This window comes from Vulpes lagopus, chromosome 3, assembly GCF_018345385.1.
Source record: "Vulpes lagopus strain Blue_001 chromosome 3, ASM1834538v1, whole genome shotgun sequence".
NCBI lineage: Eukaryota > Metazoa > Chordata > Mammalia > Carnivora > Canidae > Vulpes > Vulpes lagopus.
The window spans coordinates 37,013,281-37,040,342 of NC_054826.1; the positions used below are offsets into that span (position 1 = coordinate 37,013,281).

General features: G+C 36.2%; 1 protein-coding gene across 1 annotated transcript in view; it reads right to left on the bottom strand.

Moving 5' to 3' along the window:
• Positions 1 to 3,123: 3,123 nt before the first annotated feature.
• The window catches only part of RNF145 (ring finger protein 145), a 58,719-nt gene continuing 34,780 nt past the window's right edge, over positions 3,124 to 27,062 (bottom strand). Inside the window, exons 5-11 of the mRNA XM_041749299.1 lie at positions 25,848 to 26,083; positions 22,819 to 22,994; positions 19,231 to 19,371; positions 16,279 to 16,461; positions 8,629 to 8,776; positions 7,201 to 7,557; positions 3,124 to 4,754 (exon numbers count right to left, since the gene is read on the bottom strand). Coding sequence (XP_041605233.1) covers positions 4,368 to 4,754; positions 7,201 to 7,557; positions 8,629 to 8,776; positions 16,279 to 16,461; positions 19,231 to 19,371; positions 22,819 to 22,994; positions 25,848 to 26,083 — 1,628 coding nt within the window. The 3' untranslated portion in view covers positions 3,124 to 4,367. The remainder of the gene's footprint in view (positions 4,755 to 7,200; positions 7,558 to 8,628; positions 8,777 to 16,278; positions 16,462 to 19,230; positions 19,372 to 22,818; positions 22,995 to 25,847; positions 26,084 to 27,062) is intronic.

A 27,062-nucleotide genomic window follows, 5' to 3' on the forward strand; every position in this document is an offset into this window, starting at 1 on the left:
CAATATTAGTTTTAGCAAGTGCAAGGAAAATGGATAGGACTCTAGAGTAGGAGTAAGGAGGGTTTACTAGGTCTTTACTAAAAATGTCCCGCCTTCCCTCTGAACAATAGCAACAGAATGTCAAATCTCCTAGAGAAGAAAGGGAGTCTTTTCCTGAGTGGCCACAAGAATAATTAGTTCTGTAAGCTGCTCCTAGTATTTTTTTTAAAAAATTATTTTCCAAGCAAATGCTACCTATAAAATGCAACTTTAAGTCACAGCATTCTGTATTTTCAACGTTGGGAGAATAGGTGTACCTTAACTGATGAATTACAGAATTGTTTGGGATGTGTTTGAATTTCAGAAACCAAACGATAGGCAACAGACTTTAAAAATAGAAGTAAAAATGACTCCCAGATGAGTGGGGATGTACTTGTCAATGAGGGGAGTTCTGTTAGCACTGTCTATAAAAGTAACTTGAAAATACTAGTAATACCAAAACTGAAATTATGGGTGATTTTTTATTCTTTTTAAATACTTTGCTTTCCAAATCATAAGCAGTGTTTAAAAAAAAAGAGGAAAAGGTATTTTCAAAAATCATACAGGGTTAAAAAAATAATCGAAACCTTATAATGCCTATCTTCAACTTGCCATGATTCTAAAATTACTCTATTTTTTATGAAAGCCAGAGTAGAAGCAACTAGAGTGTAAAACTTATTTTCTTCAAGGTTTTTTTCTCCAAAAAAAAAAAAAACTTAGCATATAAGTTATTAATACTTCAATCTCTGTAAGGTTCTTTTCCCATTACCAGAGCCATAGAAAAAAAGGTCTCCCTTTTAAACTTGGAAACTACAAAATTGTTCCTTCTCCACTAGCCAATTAAATTCACAATTTGACATAACGTCAAAAGCTTTCAGGAAAGCAGAGTGTTTCTGATGCAAAATGCTCATGAAAACATGCCATACTTCAGAGACAACATGGAAGTCCTAATGAGGGATCTCGGAGCCTCGTGTTTGGGCTAGTGTTTGAAAACCAGACCTCTAGAGACATACTGTGCCAACAGCACCAACAGCATGGTTTAGATCACTGGAACAAGTCTTATAACATGCAAACACCACAAAGTGGGAATACATGTAACTAGTATGAGGGTTTAGACTGTGGAGTATGAACTTTGATCTCAAAGCTCATGGGGTGATAAAAAGAAGAGAAAACTGATTATGAGCAAAGATGTACACATGTTCTGAAAAAAACAGTGGAAATCAGTAACTGGACACAAAAAAGGCCCAAAAAGGGTAGTGTTTTCTCACTTAATCTGAGCAAATGTAAGAGAAGAGAAAATGAATCAAACTTTCTCTTCAGCAGTAGAGATGGTTAAACATTGTCTTAAGTCAGACGTCTGAGTTAGAAACTATTACAAAAATGATTGAGAAACAGAAATTTGAAACCCAGATGGCATTATACACGAGGGGAAGGTCCCAGAATGTCAAAACAAGTAGCAAATTAAGCCAGGCTTTCAGTCTGTATCCTTGGAACAGGTGTGCTCCCCAAATCTGGTAATACGTAAATAGAATGATGTGTTGCGACAGCTGAGGTGTGCTGGTCCTCAGCACTGCTAACGTGCTCTGGCCAGGCCGCACAGAACACCAAGCTTCTGCACCTCCCATGCTGGTGAGGGGAAAAGGGAAGGGGCAGGTGTCCACTGCTAAGAGGAGCCTGGAATTGCTAATGAACGGTCTTCCAACAGCCCTTTGTCCCAGCCATGACCATCGGGAAGGTTCAAGGGTGGCTCTTCCATCAGCCTTGATCCAAGTGCCGGTACCAAATAGATCGCTCCTGCCAACTCGGCAGTCAGGTATGCAGTGTGCACGAGACAAACTGCTGTTGCTTTACAGCCACTTGAGATACGGAGGGTTTTGTTACTATAGCAGAATATAGCTCTCCTGAATGAGACAAAAGGATCTACACCGAAGAGAGCAGAACGCTGTGCTATGCGTTCGCCAGGCTGGTGAACTGAGAGGCTCCCGTGACTTGGGGAGTAGAGCTAGGGTCTCTGTGCTAGTAGGAAGTAAAAAAGCTTATTATATGAAACATGTCCAAGAAGTCTCTACTATTATTAAAACAGTTGAGTACGTTTCTTATTATCTATTTGAACAGTCTTTTGGTCAGAAGTGTAAACAATGTTAAAAGATGGCCAAGTTCACTATGCCATAAGAATGATTTCAACTTTAACTGCAATCTTAGTTCTTTGAACAAAGCAACAAAAAGTTGAATATTTGAACATGCACCTTTTGCACAAAGGCTAAAAATCAATTTTAAATCAGAGATCGCTACCAGCCTGCCACTAGAGGGGGCCATCTGCCAACAACAGTGAGCAACTTTAGCTACACCCAGGGAGAAACACACTCTAGTCTAGCTTTTTTCTAAACAGGAAGCTTTGAAAAGCACATTCCCAGAAACCCCCAAAGCCTGCCGAGTCATTAGGTTTGAAGTTGAGCTCAGATACGTGTAATTTTTAAGCACTTTTGGAGTAGAGTAGACAATGTTAGTTTCAGGTGTGCACCAGCGACTCCACACCTCTGTAGAGGTTATGCTGTGCTCACCACTCGTGTAGCTACCACCTGTCATCACACATCACCATTACGATACCCACGATATTCCCTATGCTGTAGCTTTTATCCCTGTGATTTATTCATTCCCTAACTGGAAGCCTGTGTCTCCCACTGCCCTTCACCCATTCTGCCCATCCCACTATCTCCCTTTCTGGCAACTATCAGTTCTCTAAATTTATAGGTCTGATTTTGCTTTTGTTTTGTTTGCTTATTCATGTTTTGTTTTTCAGATTCCTACAGTATTGGTCTTTCTCAGCCGGACTGATTTCACTTAGTGTAAGACCCTCTAGGCCCATCCATGAAATGTGTACTTTTTTTAAAAGCTCCCCAAATGCTTCTACTGCAGAGCTAGGTCTGCTTCCCCTGGTGTAGACAATTTCAAAGAGCTGGTCATTTTCAATCAAAAAGTTCTGCCATCTGCAGGGCATTTCTGACAGGGATCAAGATGAAAGAAACCTGGCTAGATAACAACAAAACCTTCTAAGAAGAGAATTTCAAACACTTTACAGTAATAATCATCACAGGAACAAAACAGTTATCTTCAAATTTAAATTTATTAAGACATTCAGCTATGTCTGTCAGTCTACATCCAAATTTGCTACTAAAAATAAAATAAAGTCACATCCCACATTAGGAATATCGAGTCTGAAAAACACTTTTTGAGCCAAGCCTATTGTATAAATAAATGACTAGTTTCTTTTCATATCAAAATTCCCATAAAAAATTACATTCCCCCCTCCCCAGTTCTACCTGTTGCCATGATGAATGTAAAAATTTAAATATGACACATCCTTGTCAAAGAAAAGGTGCAAAGTCTATTAACAGCTTTAAAAGTGGCATTTGCAGAGTGTGATCATACAGTTATGTACTCATTCCCAAAGTGCAAATATTGCCATAATTTAACACTGTTTTGATTCAGTTGCAAGAATTTAACATTACACAGGATCAAAAAGTACACTTAGGGCCTTTATCAGTGCCCTAAAGCCCTTCCCACTTTGGTCTCCTACACTAATGTGGACCCCAAAGTGTTCATTAGAGTTTTAGTTTACTTCACACAGCCAACACAGTATACAATATATTAACAAAAGTTTCATATACATCAAAATATTGAAGACTCCATCATAAAGTTCAAGAGTCTCAGATTACATGAATGCACCCGCAAGGCCCAAGTGCCCACCCACCCACTCCCCTAAAGCACATACGAAGTATGAGCGTGCTTCCATCTTTGAATACAATCAATGCTCTTAACGTCTTTGATTTCAATTTCAGTGCTGTACAAAACTCAATTATCACCTGACTGAGTTCCAATTAACTGAGGGAGAAATGGGGGGTGGTGAACAGGGCTGGTCACTACTCATACTCTGCAATAGGAATGATCCTGTCCCATAAAAAGTGAAATGTCAGTTCCGCTTCTGCCTGCTTCTTCCCATGCTGTCCTGATGCTCTTTATCCTCCTTTCTTTAGCCCCTTCCAAACACTCAAATCCGATTTTATTTATCCCTTACAAATTAGGGGCAGTTTCTGAAGTTGTTGAGGTTGAATTCTCTTGGCAAACCTCTACAAAATATCAGCATAGGATATATAAATACATTTCGATTAGCATACATTGCAAAATTTTTCCCACAATGTCAAGGGGATGAAAGCAAGCAGTCTCCACTCAGAGTACTTCCTGGATCAGATCCTTGGAATGTCAAGTTTCCTGCCTCATCATCTCATACATTCATTCCTCAAATCTGAGCTCAAATTTCATAGTAAGTTAACTTCTCCAGAGTATCAGTGTTACTTCTGCTTCTCTTCTTCTAGGCTGACCTCGACAGGACATGCTTCATCTTTTGCACTAAAAGGATATTCCTTAGGGTCACAAGTCCCTTCCTGGCTATCTGATCTACTGGCAATGCACTCATTATTGTCCTTAGAACCTTCCTGTATCCTGGTCCCTGGAGGGTGCTCTTGATTTGGAGGTTCAGTTCCATCCTGAAGCATGATGTTTTGCTCAACTCCAGCATGAGGCTGTGGAGCCAGCTCAGTTCCTAACCCCGGAAGCTGTGAGGAGTGTTTGAGATGGCAGTGGCACAGAGGGCAGGTCTCCTGGACATACAGCCACTTCTTTAGACAGCCTGCATGGAAGAAATGACTGCAAGGTGTGATCACAGCAGATTTCATGTCCTAGAAGGGGAGGAAAGATACCTCATAAATGCCTATTATCTCAAAGCTTTGCTGCTAACCCCAAACTCTAGGTCCAACATTTCTTTTCCACAAATTCCCCCAGAGAAAATATGTAACACAGATTTTAGAATAAAACTCATTTTATAGTGATAATCCTCTTGCCATCAAGAGACCCCCCCCCTTTTTATTTTAAGATTTTATTTATTCATGAGAGACAGAGAGGCAGAGACACAGGCAGAGGGAGAAGCAGGCTCCATGCAGGGAGCCCGATCTGGGACTCGATCCCGCGACTTCAGGATCACGCCCTGGGCCGAAGGCAGGCGCTAAACCACTGAGCCACTCAGGTGTCCCATGAGACCCCTTTATACCAACAATGCAAGAACCACTGGCTAAACAGTTTAAAAAAAAAAAAATAAAGAAGCAAAAACCAAAAATGAGAAAGAAACGAACTGGCTTCTGCCTTAGTATAAAACATGAGCATCACACAACTACTGCAGTGTGATTACTGGGTCTCTCCCCCACATGGCAGGAGTGTAATTAGAACTTCAGAAAATTGGATGAAGACTGGACTTTCCACAGTTAGGCTTCAACACAGCTGAACAGACTATTCTATGATGAAATTACTGGCAAGGAAACAAAATCAGCCACATAACACCAGGGTATTGGCAAGGAAGTGGCAATTTCAATAAGGGACATAACTGTATGTATATAGTAATACACTCTTCAAAATATGGCCTGGACAAGCTAGCACTTCTCAATTGGCATCACAATTACCCTGGTTAACCATGCATATTCCGGGGCCACCCCAGACCTACTGAATTGGGGTATCTGAAGATGGCATTCACAAATCTGTAGTAACAGCAAGCCACCCATATGACTTTTATGCACAGTAAAGTTTGATAACCACTGGATTAAGAAGTGGTACACTTTGCATTAATGTTCCTTGCAGAAGATATGCTTGGGGAGGGAAGGCTGAGGACATGATGTTTCAGTTGTTAAGAATATACACTTGGTGACTCAACCATTAATTTCATTTGAAGTCCCAAAACAAGGAGTTGTAGTTGTCACAGAAATTCCTTGCCAAGAGCTGGTAACAACCTAGGAGTCAACTTTTAAGCAGAAAGCCATCCAAGGAAAAGCAGCCAGCTGGGAAATTAAGCAATTTGACTTTCATTTTCTGTGTGGTATCAACAGGTAGTTCTAGCACCTCAAAAAAAGTGATGTGACAACAGGAAATACAAAAGAAAGACTCTTAAATCCCAGAGATGGAATATTTAGACATCAGCTGCTGAAGCTGATGTGCCCTGTCTTTAATGTGCTCTGTTCTGTGTACCATGATGCTAGCAAGCACAAAGGAAGCAAAACTAAGACAATGACCACTTCACTTGAGGGTAACCTTACAATACTCCTTAGTCCCCCAAATGCACCAACAATCCAGAACACATTATTTTACAAGTACCCAAAAGTATGTTCTAATAACAATAAAAAAGTGGTAGTTGCATTTTATTCTTAGACAAAATTCTTATACTAAGTAATCTTAAACACATACAAATACATATACACCCCCTTTTAGACTGTAAAGCAGCCTTGACAATGAACATTCCCTCAGTCACTGACAGTCTATAGTTTTACTCCACCAGCCTACACTCTTTAAGAGTGATTTCAAAGGAAGAATTTGTGTTGTTGCCCTTAATTTCTGCCCATACTTCCAACAGTACGGTATAGCTATAAAAGCTGCTACTCAACCACCCCTTTGCACAGGTTACTGGTGACTAAACTCCTGGCCTATTTTTTGTTGTGATGTTTCCAAACTCATTTAAATACTATCTTTCAATTTTAATTGTCATGACAAACATGCCAAAGATGCCAGAAAGGCCAACTACAATGGCACACTGACTGGCTGCCTAAACGATATCCTCCTGCCCCCACTTCCATAAACACAAGCTTGTATCCATCTCATATCTATATGTATAAACACATACTCTCTCCACCTATGTTAAGTAAATGAATACTTTTTCCCCATCCTGGAAATTCCAGAAGTAAAAGAGTCAAAATCTTGGCACACCACTTTTCAGAAGTTGCTGACTCCTGATTGATAGTATATATTTGATAGTACATATATATATATATATATGTATGTGTGTGTGTATGTGTGTGTGTATTCAGGAGTAAACATAAAATACACCTGACCTGTTTTTCCTTTATTTATGGGTGAGCAATGTTGAAAAACAATAAATTAGAACTTGAGGGACTAAATTAAAAACTTAGTTTAGAAATAAAATGGAAATATTGTATCAGGTCTTTAGTAATTTCTGAGACCTATTTTTTTTTTTTAACCAAGGAAATAATTCTGCCTAGAAATTTAACTTAAATTTGGTTAATGTGGTTAAAGTCCCAGGGAAAACATAGACAACCCACCCAAATGGATTCTTACTGTGTGAGTTACCTGATAACAGATGGCACAAATATCATTGTGTTTCTCCAGCTGCTCTTTTGTAGCAATGGGTAATGATTTAATCTTGTTCACAGCATCCCTGCGGAGAAGGAAGCTCTTCCACCCCAGCTGCGCCCGAAGCCACACATTATAATAGGAATGGATGAAGATGATCATTGAGCCCATTACAGTCCATTCTCCAAAGATGGTCTCTGAGACACCATAGGCCACCACACAGAGAGCCACAAGAAACTCCAGAAGGCGGTAAGTGCCATTCACATAGTAGATGACATCATCCATGTTTTCCACTGGCTCTTTTCTGAATTCTTCAACCATAAATAAGACATAAATAAAAAGTGTTCCCAAAACCTGGGGGAAAAAAAAAATACATGTATTTTAAAACAGAGTGTGACCATTAAGAAAGGCTTTTCATAGATGTTAAGCAATAACAATATTCTCAATACTTTTAGGATACCATATTTAATATCAGAGGAGACCATGGTATAATTAAAATGTGGGTGATCTCAGCAATCCAAGGATTTGATACCAAAAAGCCATACCTTGAGACAGAACTCTGATTAGTCATCACTTCTCCCTGACTCATCCTTTCCTTTTATTCCCCAGATCAACAAAACCCATTAAAATGCTATCTACATTTTCCTAATTCTGTAGTCATACCTGTTTCTCAACTTTCAAAGAACCTTTACCTCTACAAGGAACAATGAATAAATCTTTGTTCGCAGTGCTATATCTCCTTTTATAGCTTACTGATCAGGCAGCAAAGATCCATCTTCAAGTTACAAGAAGCTTATCATTTCCAGGGCAATATTGTCTGTTGTATGTATTATGCACACGTCATATATTCATATACATCAGGAAACTAAGGATATTTTCGAGTGGGTTTTTATTTTAAAAATATGCTCAAAAAGGGGGATCCCTGGGTGGCTTAGTGGTTTAGCACCACCTTCAGCCCAAGGCCTGATCCTGGAGACCAGGGATTGAGTCCCACATCGGGCTCCCCGCAGGGAGCCTGCTTCTCCCTCTTCCTGTGTCTCTGCCTCTCTCTCTGTCTCTCTCATGAATAAATAAATAAAATCTAAAAAAAAAAAAAAGCTCCAAACAAGCTATATTATATTTTACTATTTTAGTGACTTATCAATTTAAGCTTTATGATTGATCTGTATCATTTTAAACATTTGCAAAGTTTACCTTGATAAAAAAAATACAGTGAAATAGATAGGTGTGGTTTTAATAACCTACCATCTGTCTAATGCCAATGCTCAAATCAGTGTAATTAATGTTTTTCTGATGAGTAGGGCAGAAAGTAATTACCTAAATAGGCTACTTATAATCATTCATCTAGAAATAGCTTAATTCCTTTTCTGGAAGGAAAAATAAAAAAATCAGTTATTATATACAGTTAATTATTCCTAGGCTTACCTGAAGAGAGGTGAGAATGCTGCTAGAAATAATGATAAGCAGCCAAAAATCCATGTGGAAAAACTGGCAAATCATGTAAGCCATATAAGCAGGGAACACTAGCAAAAATAAACAAAGGCTCACAGCACGGAAGTGCTTCCATAAACTCCTAGAAAAAGAAAAATATTTCTTTAAAGCACATGTCACCCAGGACCACAACAACCACGTTAGCACGTGATAGGTCTTGGGCCACACCGACATTTCCCAAATCCTTTACTAAGCATCCTTCTCTGTGTCAGTCATTGTACTAGATTTCAGGACAAGGGTCATAGCCCTAGTATTTCAAAGCTACATGACTCACCTTTTCTCTTTTCTCCACTTAGTCAAAACTGCCAAGCACCATCAATTCTTTCTTTTTTTTCCAATAGTTAACTTTCAGTTCCATTTTCATTCCTACCAATTTCAAAGGGATTTCAGGCTTTTGAAGCATTAAGCCTTAACAATTCCTTAAAAGTAATATGAGATCTTAAGTCATGAGACATCTTCCCACCTGTTGCACTGTGATGAAAACCTCTTACCATGAGCACAGTATTACTAAGAGGACTGGTTCTCCAACAGCTAAATTAATCCTCACATCTGTCGGGTCTGTGAGCGAAAAACTATGAACCACTGCATTGTAGGACCTATTAGCTGGTCTTCTTCCTCTAGCGTCGGATCTATCCTGGACACTGCCTGCCTGATTAATCTTCCCAATGTTCTACTAGTGTTAAAATTGTCAATGCCTTCTCTAAACTTCTAGCCTGACATCTGAGCTCCTTGACTTCTAATTTTTTGATCCAAACTTGTCCACATCTGTTCCCCACTATAAGCAAAGATGGTTAAAGAACTGTACTCCCAGAGAAACACAAGCACTTTTACATCTGACTAGAAGTGATTCTGTTCCACTCTCTCTTGTTCTAAACCCTTTCGGCTACCTCAAACTGAACAAATCAGGTAACATGAATCCTTCCTCCAGGAATCACTGACCCTCTCAGAATTCTTAACACTGTTACCAGCCAATCATACACTAAAATTGTAGTACTGTTCCAACGATATATTTATATATTGTATACTTATATTTTTTTATTTATATTTTTATTTTACAGTTATTATCTAAATAATATAAATGTACACACACAAAATGTCTTAACACCCAAATTTAAACTCCTTGAAAAAAATAATAATTCTTCCTTTGCAAAGTTCAGTTTCTAAGCTCAAAGGCTTGTTTGAAGTGGCAAATAAAACTTGAAAGTTATTTCTGCTTTGTGTTTTTCAAATTATTTTCCACTGATTACTACTTTTGTTTTAACCTATCTATCCACCAAATGCAAAGTCCTATGATATAACCAGGACAAAAGTTATCATAGTTATCTCATGGAGGATACAAAGGAGCCCTGTAGAGAAGGAATGTAATTTTTTCTTTTGTGTACCTCTTTATACCTCAGAATATTCTAATAAATCATCCCTTAAATTCACTCCAATGTAAGACAGATTGTATACAAGTTCTAAAAGATACATAAACAGGGCAGCCCAGGTGGCTCAGCGGTTTAGCGCCACCTTCAGCCCAGGGCGTGATCCTGGAGTCCCGGGATGGAGTTCCAGATCAGGCTCCCTGCATGGAGCCTGCTTCTCCCTCTGCCTGTGTCTCTGTGTCTCTCATGAATAAATAAAGTATTTTTTAAAATAAAAATTAAAAAATTAAAAGATACATAAACAAAACCCTCCCCAACAAGTGCCTTAAGCAGAACTTTGAAAAATGTTTTCATACAATAGAAAAAAAGATGATTTCCATCCCCTGCAAGTTTACTTATAGTTACTTTATATATCCAATTTACAAGCAAATTGATGGTAAGAGGGCTATCACAAGGATTAAAAAAAAAAGATATTAGTTATTTCCATTTCCTGGGTAAATAAAAGCCAAAGATGGAATAATTTAACATAGTGATTACAAATCTAAAAAGAAATCAGCATGAACCCAAAACAGCTCTCCTCTCTCTTAAAACATAAAACTCAATTGAAATTACAATCTATGTAAACTGAACATCAAGACTTAGAATTATTAGTGATTTCCTATAAAACATGAACATTTATTTAAAATCATTATGAGGGGCAGCCCCGATGGCTCAGCGGTTTAGCGCCACCTTTGTCCCGGGGTGTGATCCTGGAGACTCAGGATGGAGTTCCGCGGAGGGCTCCCTGCATGGAGCCTGCTTCTCCCTCTGCCTGTGTCTCTGCCTCTCTCTCTCTCTCTCTCTCTCTCTGTCTCATGAATAAATAAAACTTTTTTAAAAATAAAATAAATAAAATCATTATGAGGAAATGTAGATTTCAACCAAAATAGTTTTTAGTCCATGGCTGCAAAAAAATTAATCGGTTTTAATTAAAAATCATCTGTGATGTCAAATCCATAGAGTCTCAAGGAGACAAAAAAAAGGGGGCATAAAACATCCTTTCTACCTTTAGCTATAATAATATAGGTGGGAAGGAAAAATAACCACAAAGTTAAATGCTAGACTGTGTGGGACTATCTATAATTAGTAATTCAGAGAAGAAAGTGAATTATTATGATACAAATTAAAGCTAGGTACTTTAGAACTGTTTACATCTTTTCTTGAAAACATTTCTACCTTCCAAAGTTATGGGACAAACTTGTCAGCGGTTAAAGCTTTATTCTTTTTAAAGAAAGGCAGGAAGGGATTACTATAACAGTTGTTATACTTTATTAGATGTTTAATTATAAATTATTTTAATAGGGTAATTTGCCTTAAAACTTTAAATATATTTTCAAAATCAAGCAATGATCCATTTGTATAAAACAGGTATATATTTACATATAGGCACAAATGTGTATTTATATATACACAGAAAAGCATAGACACCATTATGCCAAGAGTTATAAATTATGTTTAATTTTGGCATAAGTGAGTATACATACAAACATGCAAATTCATATACACAAACACAGGTGTGATGTTAGATACACAAATATATATATCCTTATTTAAGTAGTTAAAATTCAATCAAAAATCTAATTTCAGATTAAATAACATAAAATGACCCTGAAATCTTATTAATAGGTTATTCAACTAGAAAAAGTTTTAAAATTTTATATTCACCCCAATCCATTTTCTCAGAAGTTTGTCATTTAAAAATCTGTATAATTTGAGTAAAGAGACCATTGCTCTAAAATTCCTTGTTAAAAACTAGAATTAAATTTATAAAGGCAACAATTATCCCTATGGCTAAAACTGAGACACCTTTTTAAGTTAAACACTAGGCATTCTCTCTAGTCCAAGCAACTCCAAAGACATAGGAGGATTTTTTCCCCTAATAATTATTTCTTTAATGACAGAGAGCAGTTTTATACGAATGTCGATATTCTTATTTCTCTAATTTGAGAATTAAGATACTTTTCATTTCCTTTTTCAATCCCCAGAATATTGAATTAATCATAATCCTTGATTCAGAATACACTGTCACCACTGGTCTGTGGGTGTCCCTCTTTTATTGAATTAGTAATCTAATTAGCTATCTTTAATATTGTAACGAACCCACCTCTATACAAAAGCGAGGACATGGACAATAACCCACATTTAACCATATAGCAGGCATGCCTATTCCACATCCTTACTCCCTGCACCCATTGAAAGCACTAACTTGAATCTGTGTTCTTTTTATTTTCTTGCTTTCCTTATTTCTAGTTATGTTTAATCTGTATGTATTTCTGAAAAATATGTTAAATCTTTAGTTTTTAACATAAAAATAACATTCTATACTGTCATCTTTTTGGATTTACTTTTTAACTGTATAACACTATGAATCATACATAGTGTTTTCTGTGTCACCATATTTCTAACATTCCACAGTGACTATCATCACATTCACTCACCCACTTTGCTGTCTGATTGTCATTTGGGTTGTTGCCAGATTTTTGCTACTGTGAATTGTGCTATGAACATTCTTCTACATATCCTTACTGAACTTGTGCAAGAATGTCTTGAGTATACACATAGGAGATAATGGCCACACTGTTTCCAAAGTGATTACACCACTTTACACGCACCCACCAGAAACCAGACCTTCTTCCACTCTAGGTATCAGTTGCCTTTCCTTTCTCTCTCCCTTCTTCCTTACTTTATTTACTCCTTGCCAATTCCACAGGTTTAAAATAGCACTTCAATGTGGTCTTGATTTACATTTCTCTCATCACTAAAGATAGCAAGCCTCTCTTCATATTAATGTGCCTCCTCTTTCACCAAAAGCCTAAAAATAAAAATTAATTTCATCCATTTTTCTCGCTCATTTGAGCTATTCATATATTGATACCAATTCCTGGGCAAGTATAAATACTATGAATATCTTCTCTCAATTCGTAAAGTTAACTTTAGGTTTAAAAAGTTATTATGTAATCATTAACTTTATCACTCTTTCCTCTCACAATCATAATCATTTTTAATTCTTAGTCTTGGTCTTCCACAGCAGTTCTATCAGTTTAAGAAACTGTTTCCTACTTGAAAGTCCAAAATAGGGACACCTGTGTGGCTCAGCAGTTAAGCGCATCTGCCTTCAGCTCAGGGCATGGTCCTGGAGTACCAGGATTGAGTCCCACATTGGGTTCCCTACATGGAGCCTGCTTCTCCCTCTGCCTGTGTCTCTGCCTCTTTCTGTGTCTCTCATGAATAAATAAATAAAATCCTAAAAAAAAAAAAAAAGTCCAAAGTATATTAGGCTATGTGAGTTTTAGTTTTTTGTTGACATTTTAGGTCTCTAACATTCCAGAGTTGATCCTCTTGTTTATGATGTGAGATAGGAACCCATTCCATCCTCTTCCAAGTGGAAACCATTTTTTTCTAGCAACCTAATGGAAGAGTACCACCTGTCCCCACTCATCGGACATACCTCTGTCATGTACCAAAGTTCAACATACATGGGGTCGTTTGGGGCTCTCTGCTCCAACACTCAAGGTGTATATACTGAAGCCAGCATTACAAAAGCTGCATGGTACCCACTACTATGAGTGAAATAAAACTATCTTTCTCAAGTTGTCTATCTGATTTCAATACAGGGAGTGCTTCCACTCCCCTTACTGGAGGGAGGGCACCTAGGTCTGTCTCTGCGCTTCCAGGCATGGGTGGCCACAGCCAGTCCCATGAGCCACACAGAGGCAGCAGAGACTCTGCTTCGATGCCCAGCAGGCTCTTCCCCTTGTGCAGGTCCAGGAGGGCCCGCCCCACAGTGAGCAGTCCTTGTCCCTTGTAAGGCACTGATTGCTTTGGCTTTCTCATCTTCATCTCATACCTTTTCCTGTCCCCCACTGTGCCTTGAAGCTCATGGTGGGGGAGGGCCTCCAGCCCCCTCCTGCTACCCATCTGTACTCCCCTCCCCTCCCCACTCGTCCTATAATAAAATTGGAGAGACTAAAAAAAAAAAAAAAAAAAAAAAAAAAAATTTTGACTATAATACCATCTGGGTTGAGATGTTTGCCATTTGCTTCCACTTCTTTAACAGCTAACTATCCAAGGTTTTAAATTATTCTTGAGTCAGTTCTAGTAAGTTACATTTTTCTCATACTCTTCCATTTCCTTTATTTTAAAAAGTATTGGCATATAGCTGTTGATAGTACTCTCTCATTACCGCAGGTGATGGTAGGAGACAAGAACCTAACCCTAACAATCAATCCATCCCTATTTCTTTCTTTTTTTTTTTTTTTTTTTATTTATTTATGATAGTCACAGAGAGAGAGAGAGAGAGAGAGGCAGAGACACAGGCAGAGGGAGAAGCAGGCTCCATGCACCGGGAGCCCGATGTGGGACTCGATCCCGGGTCTCCAGGATCGCGCCCTGGGCCAAAGGCAAGCGCCAAACCACTGCGCCACCCAGGGATCCCAATCCATCCCTATTTCATCCTTTGACAGCTAAGAGCCCCTCTTGCTTAAGGCTAATGCTGCAGCAGACGCCAGCAAGAACACTGACACCAATGCAAAATAACCCCCCCACACCCACACACAAGGCTTCTTGGTTTTGCTCCTTTATCCTCTGTATTTGACGTTGGAGGAAAAAGTCAGTAATGAGGCTACTTCAACATCCTGGAGGGAATCAGAACTGGATTTACTGGTTCTTATGGCAGTGGAATTATATTTTTTTTCTTTCTCTTTTCTAATACTTTCTATAGTATTATATTACTCTTATCAGTATATGCTAAATTAATTTGTATAATTAATATTGCTAAATGATATCCCCAGAAATGACAAAATAGTGTACTTAGGTCAAAAACAACTCAATCATTTAAATGAGCATTTAATCGAGTTCACCACTGAGTTCAACATCTTAAATGCTTCCATGGAGATACCTTAAACCTCAAAGCCAAATCTCAAATAACGATAATTAATTATAATTATCTGAAACAAATCGAAGAGCTCTGAACTTATTTAAATTGATTCTTGCAGCCATTCTACCATTTGAGAAAAATTTCAGAATGTTCAGCAATGAACATTGCTGAAAAAAGATAAATAAAAAAGATAAATAAAAAAGATAAATCTTTTGAACTGTAATTAAAATGTTAATTTGGAATGTTTTAAAAATCTGCTGTAGAAATTTTATCTCCCAAAAGATTGCCTGTTCCCTTACTCATAAAACACTACCGAAGCAGCAATAAATTCAGGTATTTCAAAAATCACCAGAATGTCAACAGGTGAATTTTTAGTAATTCTTTATAAAAATGTCCTGTATAAACTAATTTTATACTGTAACTAGTACTTCTAATTCTTAGAATTAGAATTCTGAGAATTAGTACTAATTCTAAGATAGAATTAGAAGTACTATCTTAGAGGGACCCCTGGGTGGCGCAGCGGTTTGGCGCCTGCCTTTGGCCCAGGGCGCGATCCTGGAGACCCGGGATCGAATCCCACATCGGGCTCCCGGTGCATGGAGCCTGCTTCTCCCTCTGCCTATGTCTCTGCCTCTCTCTCTCTCTCTGTGACTATCATAAATAAATAAAGATTTAAAAAAAAAAAAAAAAAAGAAGTACAATCTTAGAGCTAAATAATAACCTGACTTTTACTTCTTAAGAAAACTTCTGAAATATGGCATGAACATGAATGCAGCTATTAATTTCACTGGTCCCATAAGGTATCAAGAATCCCCATTAAAACCTAAGTTGCAACTGTCTAAAGGCCAACAGATGAGGCCTTATCCCATAGATGCCTATCTTAATGACTTCCTGAGAGCCTTTATTTCTCTTTCCTTCAAATGATTTTCTCCTTTCTCCCAATGCTTTCTCTGTGTTAGTATTACACAGAACAAAATTATATTATTTACTATATTTCCTGGACTAAATTTGATGCTTTCCATTCTTCATTTTAAAACTGGACAAATATAAAAAGTATTAATTAAATGTCTCTGAAGAAAAAGCTGACTTGTAATTACATGGCCTTTGATAGGATTTCTAACTATAACAATCTTGAGAGAAAAACCAGAAAAGTTAAACACATAGAAAAAATAAAAAAAGGAAACTTGTTACCTTAAACTAATACCAATTATTCATCCATTTTCTGTCTCTAAACATTATGTTAATCTTCAGACAACAAACTCATATAAAGAATATGACAAAAATTTCCTTTAGGAAGTTTCTTACTTGTCTCTAGATGCTCCCAGCGCCAAAACAATAGGATCTGCAATCTCTAACATAGACTGTAGAATAGAAGCTACAACAATGAAAAGGATAATACTAAGCAGGAATGCCCGGTGAACAACCTGTAGTTCTATCAGACCAGTCTGCACTGCCAGGATTAACAGCGTAACTCCTTCTGTCATGCCCCTAAAAAAAAAAAAAGCATACATTTTCAAAAACAAACAAACAATAATCAGAATTTCATTTCATTCCAAGAGAAAATAATCCAAAGATGTAGATGGTTATGTATTTGTGATCTATTCTGACTTAGACAAAAAAATCTGATCAGAATATTAACATATATAACACTGATGTAATAGTAATATATAATCATACCATTATATATGTGGAAAACATAATATCTATTATTTTAGCATACAATGAGGAAGGAAAAAAAGCAACTTCTAAGATAAATAAATGTTTTTGTTTTTTGTTTTTAAAGATTTCACTCATTTATTCATGAAAGAGAGAGAGAGAGAGAGAGAGAGAGGGAGAGGGAGAGAGAGAGGCAGAGACACAGACAGAGGGAGAAGCAGGCTCCATGCAGGGAGCCTGATACGGTACTCGATCCCGGGACCCCAGGATCATACCCTGGGCTGAAGGCAGCGCTAAACCGCTAAGCCACCCGGGCTGCCCAAAAAGAAGTGTTCTAACCAGGTTTTGCTAATGAGCCAGCTACTCTACCATTCTTAGATAGCCACTGAATTATATACATTTATATCATGAGCTATATCTTGATTATAAAAAATAAAATCATAGGTGAATGTCTTCATAATCTTGCAGTAGGAAAGATCTCTTTAAGCAGACTATAAGAACTAGAAGACATAAACTTTTTTTTGAAATTCAGTTTCCATATGGAAAATATGTACAAAATCATACTAACTTGATTTATAAAGAACTCTCAAAAATAACTGAGCAAAGGATAAGTCCAGTTTTCAAAACCACAAATGAGCAAATATTTCAAAGTTTGATGAGGCAAGCATTGACAAGGAATTTGAGAAAAAATGGGGAGACTGATGTTGATAAAACAGATAAAATATTTCTAGAGAAAAACTTGCTAATAAATTTAAAATGTACATACCCTTCAACTCAATAATCTTATTAGTAGTAATTTACCCTATGGATGTATACAAAAAAATGTAAGTGTAAGAAAAAAAATATAGTGAATAATATAGAACATGTTATGTGGCATCACAGGGATACGATTGGCAAAATCCAGACTGAAAAACTAAATAGGACAATCTGGTGTCTTCAACAAATAAAATGAAAAGGAAAAAATACAGAGACAGCAGGGACCTAAATATTAAAGAAAGACTTAAAAAATATTAACCAACTGCAATATGTGCCTTTATGGATCTGAAGTTGAGCAAACAAAATGTTAAAGAAAAGAGGGGGGCAGTATATGAACACCAACTAGGAATTTGAGGTCAAGGAATTCTTCTCTTACTGAGAATGAATAGGCTACTGTAGTTATGCTTTTTCAAATGAGACTAAAATATTTATGGGTGAAATAGTATTTGCACCAAACAAATGCAGCTGGGGATTATGGCAGAGACAAAGTAAGTGGAGTAGATAGGCGCACGCATGACAGAAGACTGGCCGTATTACTGGAAATGGGCGACAGGTGTATGGAGGTTCATTTTACTATTCTCTCAACTTTGCTAATTGAAAGTTTCCTAATTAAGAGTTTTAAAAAAAAAGAAAACCTACAACAGTACCATGTTTAATAGTAAAAAAAAGAAAAACATTTGTATTTTGGAATACTATGTCTTTATCAAAAAGAATGATGAGGTTTCTGTGTTGACATAAAAAATATCTAAAACATATTTAAGTGAAAAAATAAGGTGTAGAACTGTGTATAGTATGTGGAGATGAACCAAAACAATAGCAAAAATATACATATGTGCACTTTTTCCCATAAGAAATTTTAAAATAAACAGTCTATAGCTGTTACCTTTGGGGAGAGGAAATGGAAAGCAGGCGGAGGAAGAGTTTCACTTCCCATTTCGTATTTTCTGAATGGTAAGAATTTTGTGAGTTTATACACAAATTTTTCTTTCTTGTCCTCCTCCCTCTTTTGCCATTATAAAGGTGTTAGCTGAGACTAGCAGAAAGATTATGAAGCATAGGTTTTTTTCTCGTTAAAAAAACTAATGTACACCCAAAACAATTTGTTTCCTCTAATTTACAAGGTACTCACCATCTACTAATTCTGAAATATTCCATAAAGATTTTAAGAGATTACATAAATTTATATAAATTAAACCATTAAAAATTCCTACGTTAAACCGAAATCATGACAAGTTCTAGAAATAAGGTTTCCCAATATCTGATCTTACTGATTTAATAACTAGATTAACTATTCTGCATTCTCATTAATGCATCCTTTGAAACTTCATTATCAAAATTCTGTCCACACACAAAAAAATTTTTTAAGTATCAAATATAGAAATTTGATTTTAATAGGGCTGCACATAAACTTCAAATGGGAAAAAGCAAGCTATCAAAAATCTCTTGGGGTGCCTGGGTGGACTCAGTTGTTTAAGTGTCTAGCTCTTGATTTCGGCTCATGACTCATGATCTCAGGGGTTATGAGATCGAGCTCCGCATGGGGCTCCATGCTAGGTATTCAGCCTGCTTAAGATTCTCTCTCTCCCTCTCCCCCCACCCCAAATCTCTTAAATCTACAAGTGTCCAATATATACTGATATGCACATACACTAAAAATCCATCTTTTACATATGGAAATCCACCTTTTACATATGGAAAGTTGTATTTTTCATAGTATTCAAATCCAAATAGTTGCAACCATTCAAAAAAAAATCTTAAAATCCATTTCCTCTGAAATTCATTATTAGTTCTTCAAGTTATATATAATATTTGAATGTCTAGAGACAACCATAGTCAAGAACTTACCGATTCATGGCAGGATCATTCATGAAAGCACGATAACCTTGCAAGTAAAATTTGCAGAGTGTCAAAACACCCAAGGCAACAAAGGAAACCGTGAAGACCAAACCCAAAAGTGAGTAAGGAGTGCTGCAGCATTCAGCAATACTAGAAAGAAGAGGAGGGGGAATATCGACAGATAAAAATTTTCCATTTGAAATAAAACCATCTTAAGTCTTCAAATAATCACCAACCTTGATCTGATCCTCATCAATTCAAAAACCCTAAACCAAAATTTGAGGTAAATTCACCTAACCTCTCCACTAATAATTTAAATCCCTATTATCCTAACTTACATTTTTAAAAATCTCTTTGGCAAATACTCAGTATAGAGCACCATATCTGAAATAAAGTATTTTTACTCTATCACCTCTTTCAAATGCAGTAAGGGCTTAAATTTTGTTCAAACCCTAAGAAACATATAATTAATGTGCTGATATTGAAGAGACTCGTATACTTGCCCACAGTTCCCCCTGAAAAATGTTGGCTATTCAAACTGTTCAAACTATGAACGATCTGTGCTAATTTGATGACTTATCAAAACTCTTTATTTGACCAAATGCTATCAGGCCAGGCCCATTATCGACTTTGCAACCCTTAACTCCTCTCAATACTAGAGTATTTTCCATACTATTGATACTTTTTAATTTAGGTTTATATAATTGAATTTTTTTCTGGGTTATTTCAAAAGCATATCCAAGAATATAATTCAAGACCATTCAAAAGTTATTTTAATATCAGTTTTTAACATAAAAGTTTGCTATGAATACTACTTACAAGGAGAACTGAAAGACCTTACACTAACTAAAGTTTGGAAATACTTTCACACTTTACAGAAATACATTCAATTCTTTCACTGAACATATTAGATACAAACTTATTAATAATTATTTTACAAACATATCTAATATTATGTAATAATAATTTGGACTTAGCACTTAAACAGCATTTAACAAATGTTCAGAGATGTTTTAGAATTCCAGTGAAGAATTTCATTTGTATACATAAGGAATTCATTCAGGCAAACAATACCTATCCTTTAATACATAGCTCTATGCTTTTGCTAAATAGTTATCCTTCCTACACAATTAATTGCTTATAAGTAAGTTTTTAAGTGAAAACATCTACTTTTATATAAACCAATGTACATTATAATAAGAAAAAAATGTCTGGTTTTCTTTTAGGAGCCAAAATATCTATGAGTCATGGTGGTTGAAACCTAAAGGAATGATTTTATGGCATTCTTACAAATCTAATTTCTGAAATGTGACATTTTTCTCAGAGAAATCACTATATATGAAGTTTAAACAAACTGTCTAGTAACTTAAAAAAGTGATAATCATGGCTAATAATATACTACAAATTTTACTTCATTCTCACTGGAAGAGTCTGAAAATTTTACGGATTATCCAGACTCTTTCTCTATTCTTGACTCCATATTTAGAGAAATCTTTTATATCCAAGCAGTATGATTTAATTACATTTTCAAGAGGCTATTTTTCAAAAGCCTCTCAGTTCCCACCTAACTTTGAGGGAACTGAAAGAGTTTGGAAAACTTCATAGAACTTTTCGTCCTCTCTTCAGTGAAAGGTTTTATTGATTTTAGTTTCTATTTTCTGGCTGCAAAAACAAACCCTTTGTTTGCATGTGCTTTTAGTTGGTTTGTTTAGTCAGAGTATGCTGATAAACTTGCAATCTTCCTTTTGTAAATAAGTTGTTCTTTACCAAGGCAACACACAAATGTAACCTGGCACAAAAGAGCACCAAGGACAACAAACAATGCTTACAGAGATATAAATGAACAGAAGAACTATATGAGAACTTCTCACAAAAAGCAAAACATTCCTATTTTGAAGAGGGGGGTAATCTATCCTATGTATAAAAAAGGAATAGAGAGAAAATTATTTTGGAAAGATACCTAAACCTCATCTAAAAATTTCAGTATTACTTTCTCAGTTTGTAAATATGTCCAAATTGTAAATAAGTCCAAATTCATTCACAGCTTACTACACAGCTTTCACAGCTTTGTTAAGCCTTACACTATGCTACACTTGATCTGTGCTTTTTAATGGCTAATAATCTAGTTTAAAACATTAAAACATGACCAATCCCGGGGCATCGGGTGGCTCACCAGAAAAGCATCTGCCTTCAGCTCAGGTCATGATCTCAGGGGCCTAGGATCAAGCCCCACATGGGGTTCCCTGCTCAGCAGAGTCTGCTTCTCCCTCTGCCTCCCCTCTCTGCTCATGCTCTCTCTCAAAAAAAAGACATGACCAATCCCAGTGCCACACTTAAGTTACTGTCCTAACCAAAGGATTCTTTCTCTTTAAATTGAGTTATTTTGGATCATTTTAAAATTCTTCATAAAACTTCCATAATATTTACATAAAAAAACAACAGCAGTGAAATTTAATCAGTAATGAACTGGCTATTAAAATGTATTTGATATCAATTTATTGCATGCTTATAAGCTATTTATCAACTAAAAGTGTTATTTTTAGAAAGTACAAAATCTGACTCAGTGCCAATAAATTTATTCTGCTTATTTACTAAAATAAAATAGGTACTGTTCTATGACATTTTTATTGATACTTAGCACTGTGTAACATTTTCCCTACACCACTTAATGCACACTGCTCCATCGCTTGCTTGGCTGAGAAATAATGGCTCTATTAACTAAAACTCAACACTTTTATCTGCCTATACATACTTTCCCAAAGGACAGAGTTTCATTCTTGTCTTTATGTGCCAGAGAATGAAGATATATAGCCATGTGCTAGATTCTGAGGGCTTCAGATTTAAACTCAAGAGTGGGAAAATAACAAATGCGGATATAGCATAAGCTCACAATACAGATACTTTAGTATATAGAAAGGACTTCAACGATTAAAAACCTTTTTTAAAAAAACTAAATCTTAAAAAACAAGTCTTAGAATTCCTTTGGGGTAAACAGCAAAAAATTACAATATACTCATTTCCCCAATTATTTGACTATATCTGAATAATGAAGCAAAACATTAAAAATAATGGGGGCACAGCACAAAGTAAGTCACTGGGTTTGAACTCAAGATGGAGTTCGACATCAGCACTGTTTCTTTTAGCAGTGTCACCTGGGGCAAGTTACTCTTGGTAGAGTCTGCTCGGCTATTAAAATAGTAAATGATAACAAAAGCACCTATCTCTCAGGGTTGCTGTCAAGGTTAAGTGTGAAGAAAAAGTGTTTAGGAGCATAGTTGATACATATTAAATACTTAGTAAATGATAATTATTTCTAATAACATTTTATTGACTCAACCAATAATTTAACTTGAAATTGAAAAAGTATTTTTAAATTTTGCTATGTTCCTTTTCACAAATCATTTGCTATAGTCAAATATATACCATTATTAGCTTAGCACCTCCCTACACTGCCAAATCTAGGCATCCACCGAATGAAAATCCTATCTTAATTAGATATGGGTATTCTAATATAACTGGAAATTTACAAAACTTGCTATTCCCAGACAAAAGTTTTCTTTTCCTAAGGTTATGTACAGTATCATATGTTCTTATTACCTTGTCAGGAAAAGGAAAAGAAGCCTCTCACGTGATGCAGGCTGATCTCGAGTACTGAAATAGGAGTAAATCTGAAGAGCAAATAAGACGAGCCAGAAAACCATGAAAAGCACAGGGACTACAAGCTGATTCCACAGAGACATTCCCAAGGCTAGAAGGCCATATACCTCTACTACCTAAATAAAAACATAAGATAGGACAACATCTTGTATCACTTCAATAAACACTTTTAAACACAAAAGAATTTCAAGTACTTAAAAGGAAAAATTAAATCGCTTCTCTTTCATGGTAGGATTGTTTCAGCTAAATTGCTTTGAAGTTATTAGCCTACACAGAGAGTTAGTACATTTTCTAAAATTCACTGATTTTGCGTTATTAACACTTGACACACACTCATCAAATGACAATCACAGGGATGCCTGGCTGGCTCAGTGGTTGAGTGTCTGCCTTCCTCTCAGGGTGTGATCTGGGATCGAGTCCCACATCAGGCTCCCTGCGAGGAGCCTGCTTCTCCCTCTGCCTCTCTTATGAATAAATAAATAAAATCTTTAAAAAAACAAAACACAAATGACAATCATAAACTGCCCTTAGGGTTCAGAGTAAAGTTGCTTTCAAGAGTAAAACTACATCAAAGGCAGGTATCAAAGGCAGGTTAAGAAGACTTTGTAAACTTACTCATCTCTAAATCAAAATGATCAGGACTACCATAAATGATGTGATAGTGTGAATGGCTAGAAAAGGGAGCAATGTAACAGGAAGAACTTTTCAGGGTTTATTTAGGAAATGTCTTAGGGGAGAAACAGTGTGATGGAAGACAGAATAAAAACTACAGTTTACTCTACTGGAGAGCAAAGATAATTATTAGCAAGTCTTTCCCCCAGACAGATTGATTCCCCTTGCTCCTCCTGTGTATTTATCAAACAACATTTCTCAATTTATTTGATTTGTCTAGTGCATTAGCGCCAGGAAAAAAGGTACAACTAAAAACAAGTTTATTAATCTACTAATTAGCAAATTAGCTGTCTAGTTTGTAAAACAATCTCTTATGAGATTGATTAGGAGGAATCAATTATCATAACCTGATTCAGCCTAAGAGCATACATGTAACCAAGTTTCTGGAGTTACTATGCCAGGGACCAGACCGTGGTAACACAACAGAGTTCTGCAAGGCAGGCTACAAACTCCAACCTACACAGCAAAATGGTCTCTCGCTGGAACTCTCAATGTGCTACCAGAATGTTTTAATAAACTATAAATTTCTTAAATTAAAATACACAGACTAAATTAAAATACACACCTGATTTCTGATTAATACCGATCCCTAGGAAGATCTAGATCTTTTAAGTTAAAATGCAATGACTTCAAATTTAAGATTATTCTAAATTTATCTGTAAATCAAATGCTTTCTGAAATCCAGTCAAAATAACTTCCATTTTTTCCCCTACTAGAAAATATTGAAAGAAAAAGTGACTGTCCAACTAGCAGCAAAATTACTAGCAGCAAATTAATTATTGAGAGGTAGAGAGTACTTTTCCTCCTTTCCATTCAAGCAACAGATGACTAAAAAGCCTGAGAGTTTCCATTTCTTGCCTATCCAATTCTTTCCAGGTTGCGGATTTCATAACCTATATTTTCAACTACAACATCTAGTAATGCATGAATCTTAAGGCAACCAAGAAGGTGAACATGACACTGAGAAATGAGTGCTCTGTCCTTATGATGATTAAATAATGTTTACTGATTATCTGCAGTTTCCTACAAACTGAGGTAGCTCCACAAGACAGAATTCAAAGAAAAAATACATTTTACTCATTCTTACTCTGTATACAACTACAACCCTTCCTCATGAAAAAAATTCTTCACTGAGGATGAAAAGAACTTCCTCTTCTCTGAAAGATCTACTTTCGGGAAAACTGCCCAAATTAATCATTAGATACGATGAACAAAGAAGGTAGAATCAACTTAAAGCCAAGGGTCAGGGAAATTTTTTTGGGAAATCTGCCCCTGGGGCTACAAAAAAATCCCACTTCACTTAGTGATTTCAGTTTAGTCAATCTGAGGGCCTCTTGTACCTTACGGTCATATACACATAGCCAAAAGGTAGAAAAGGATGCCTATTTTAACACTCTCTTTTTTGGGACGCCTGGGTGACTCAGCTGTTGACCATCTGCCTTTGGCCCAGGGTGTAATCCTGGAGTCCAGGGATCAAGTCCCACATTGGGCCCCCTGCATGGGGCCTGCTTCTCCTGCATATGTCTCTGCCTCTCTGTGTGTGTCTCATGAATAAATAAATAAAAATCTTTAAAAGATAATTAATTAAAACACCCTTTTTATATCAATGTCAGTTTTAATATCTATTTTATATACTGAAACATCAAGTCAAATCGAAATATTTAAGTATCTATTGTTTCTGTCTGAGAATAATCTGTTTTAGAGCAAAGGCTAAAAAAAATAAGATAGAAGCATATTGACATTGGCAAAATCAATGTATCTAGACAAAATCTATCATATTATAACCCAGAACTACTTAACTTCTCAGTTTACATAACTTAGGCAAATACAGTGGAAAAAAATTGTAGGACTTTAATCAGAAGAAAAATAAGGATTTTAACTTCTAGGTTTTCAAATCTGTATTGTCTTCATCATAATAGTTAACACATAGTGAATACTGTCTGCCACACTGAACTCATTTAAATCTCACAACAACCCTACAAGTTGAGTATAACTGTTATTATTAGCTCCATTTTATAGATAAGCCAACTTAAGTGACTAAGTCCAGGTTACACAGCTAATAAACAGTAGAGCCAGAGTAAAAACCCAGACACTCTGCTTCCACAGAATCACTTCACTTCATTGCCTCTCTACAGAACACTTCATCAGAAAAAAATCCCAGATGCTCCGAATTAGCAGAAAACAGGTGCTATTTAGAATGTTACCATGACCATGAATGTGAAATAATGAACTAAATCTTTAATATAACTAATTTCTGTGTGGAACTTTATCGACCTGGGTGTGGTTGTCAGTCTTACCTGAACCAATTCTCTGTATGCAGACTTAGCAAGGTTATAAGGTACTAAAAGATTAGACCCAAGAAAATAGAGAACTTCCAATCCAGTAAAAATCATAGCAAACTTGTTGATGATAACAATTGTCTCCAGAGGGACAAGGCAGAGTCGTGCTAGCAGGGGAAGCATGTGAGCTGAAAAGAGCCAAATCTGCTTCGTTTTCATGACACAGGAGCATAAAGTACACACCACCAACTGACCTAAAATGGGGAGGAGAACATAATGCATTTAAGATTTGCTATCCATAAAATAAAAACAAAAGACAATAAAAATGATGACATAATTTTTGAAGATATCTAATTAAGATCTCTTAGATGATATTTTAAATCAAATTTTTACCTCATCTGACCGTAATTACATGCATTGTAATTATTACATGTTCTGTCAATTTTGAGCACCAATTCCCTAGATACTGATCTGAAAAAAGCAGCACAAATATACTCTTCAGATTTCAGATGACATATATGACTCAAAAAGGTTTTTTTTAATGTCTAATTCAATATTATATTTATTCAGCTACTATTATTTATATACAGCTCTTTTTACAAAGGCCCTCAATATTTAACTGTTCTGGTCTATAGGTGAAAGCATAAAATCCCAGAGATACAGTTACTTCTCTAAGATTATGCTGTAACAAAATTTATCCTGAGATTTTCAAGCTTTAATTGCATTTATAGGACTATACAAACCTTCTTTCAAAATGACTCAATAATGAAAGTTAACACCAAAAGTTTTAAGCAACAAATTCTTCCCAGAGGATTATACATGATCATTATAGAAAAGCTAGAAAATACAGAGAAATAAAAAGGAGAAGTAACTCAGTATCTTATAATCCTATCACATAAAGATAGCCCATTAATACCTTGGGTCCATTAAATGAAGCACTTCATAGAAAGCCTTAGTATTGTATCTGAAACCTAGTTAAATGCTCAGTAAAAACTAGGTATTCAGAGGCACCTGGGTGACACAGGCAGCTAAGCGTCTGACTCTTGGTTTCAGATCAGGTCATGATATCAGGGTTGTGAGATCGAGCCCCCACATCCACTCCGAGCTCAGTGCAGAGTAAGCTTGAAATTCTCTTTCCTTTTTCCCTCTGCCCTTCCTGCTCATGTAAGCACGTTCTCTCTCTCAAATAATCTTTTTTTTAAATTACATATTCATACTGTCACTTTTTCAGAT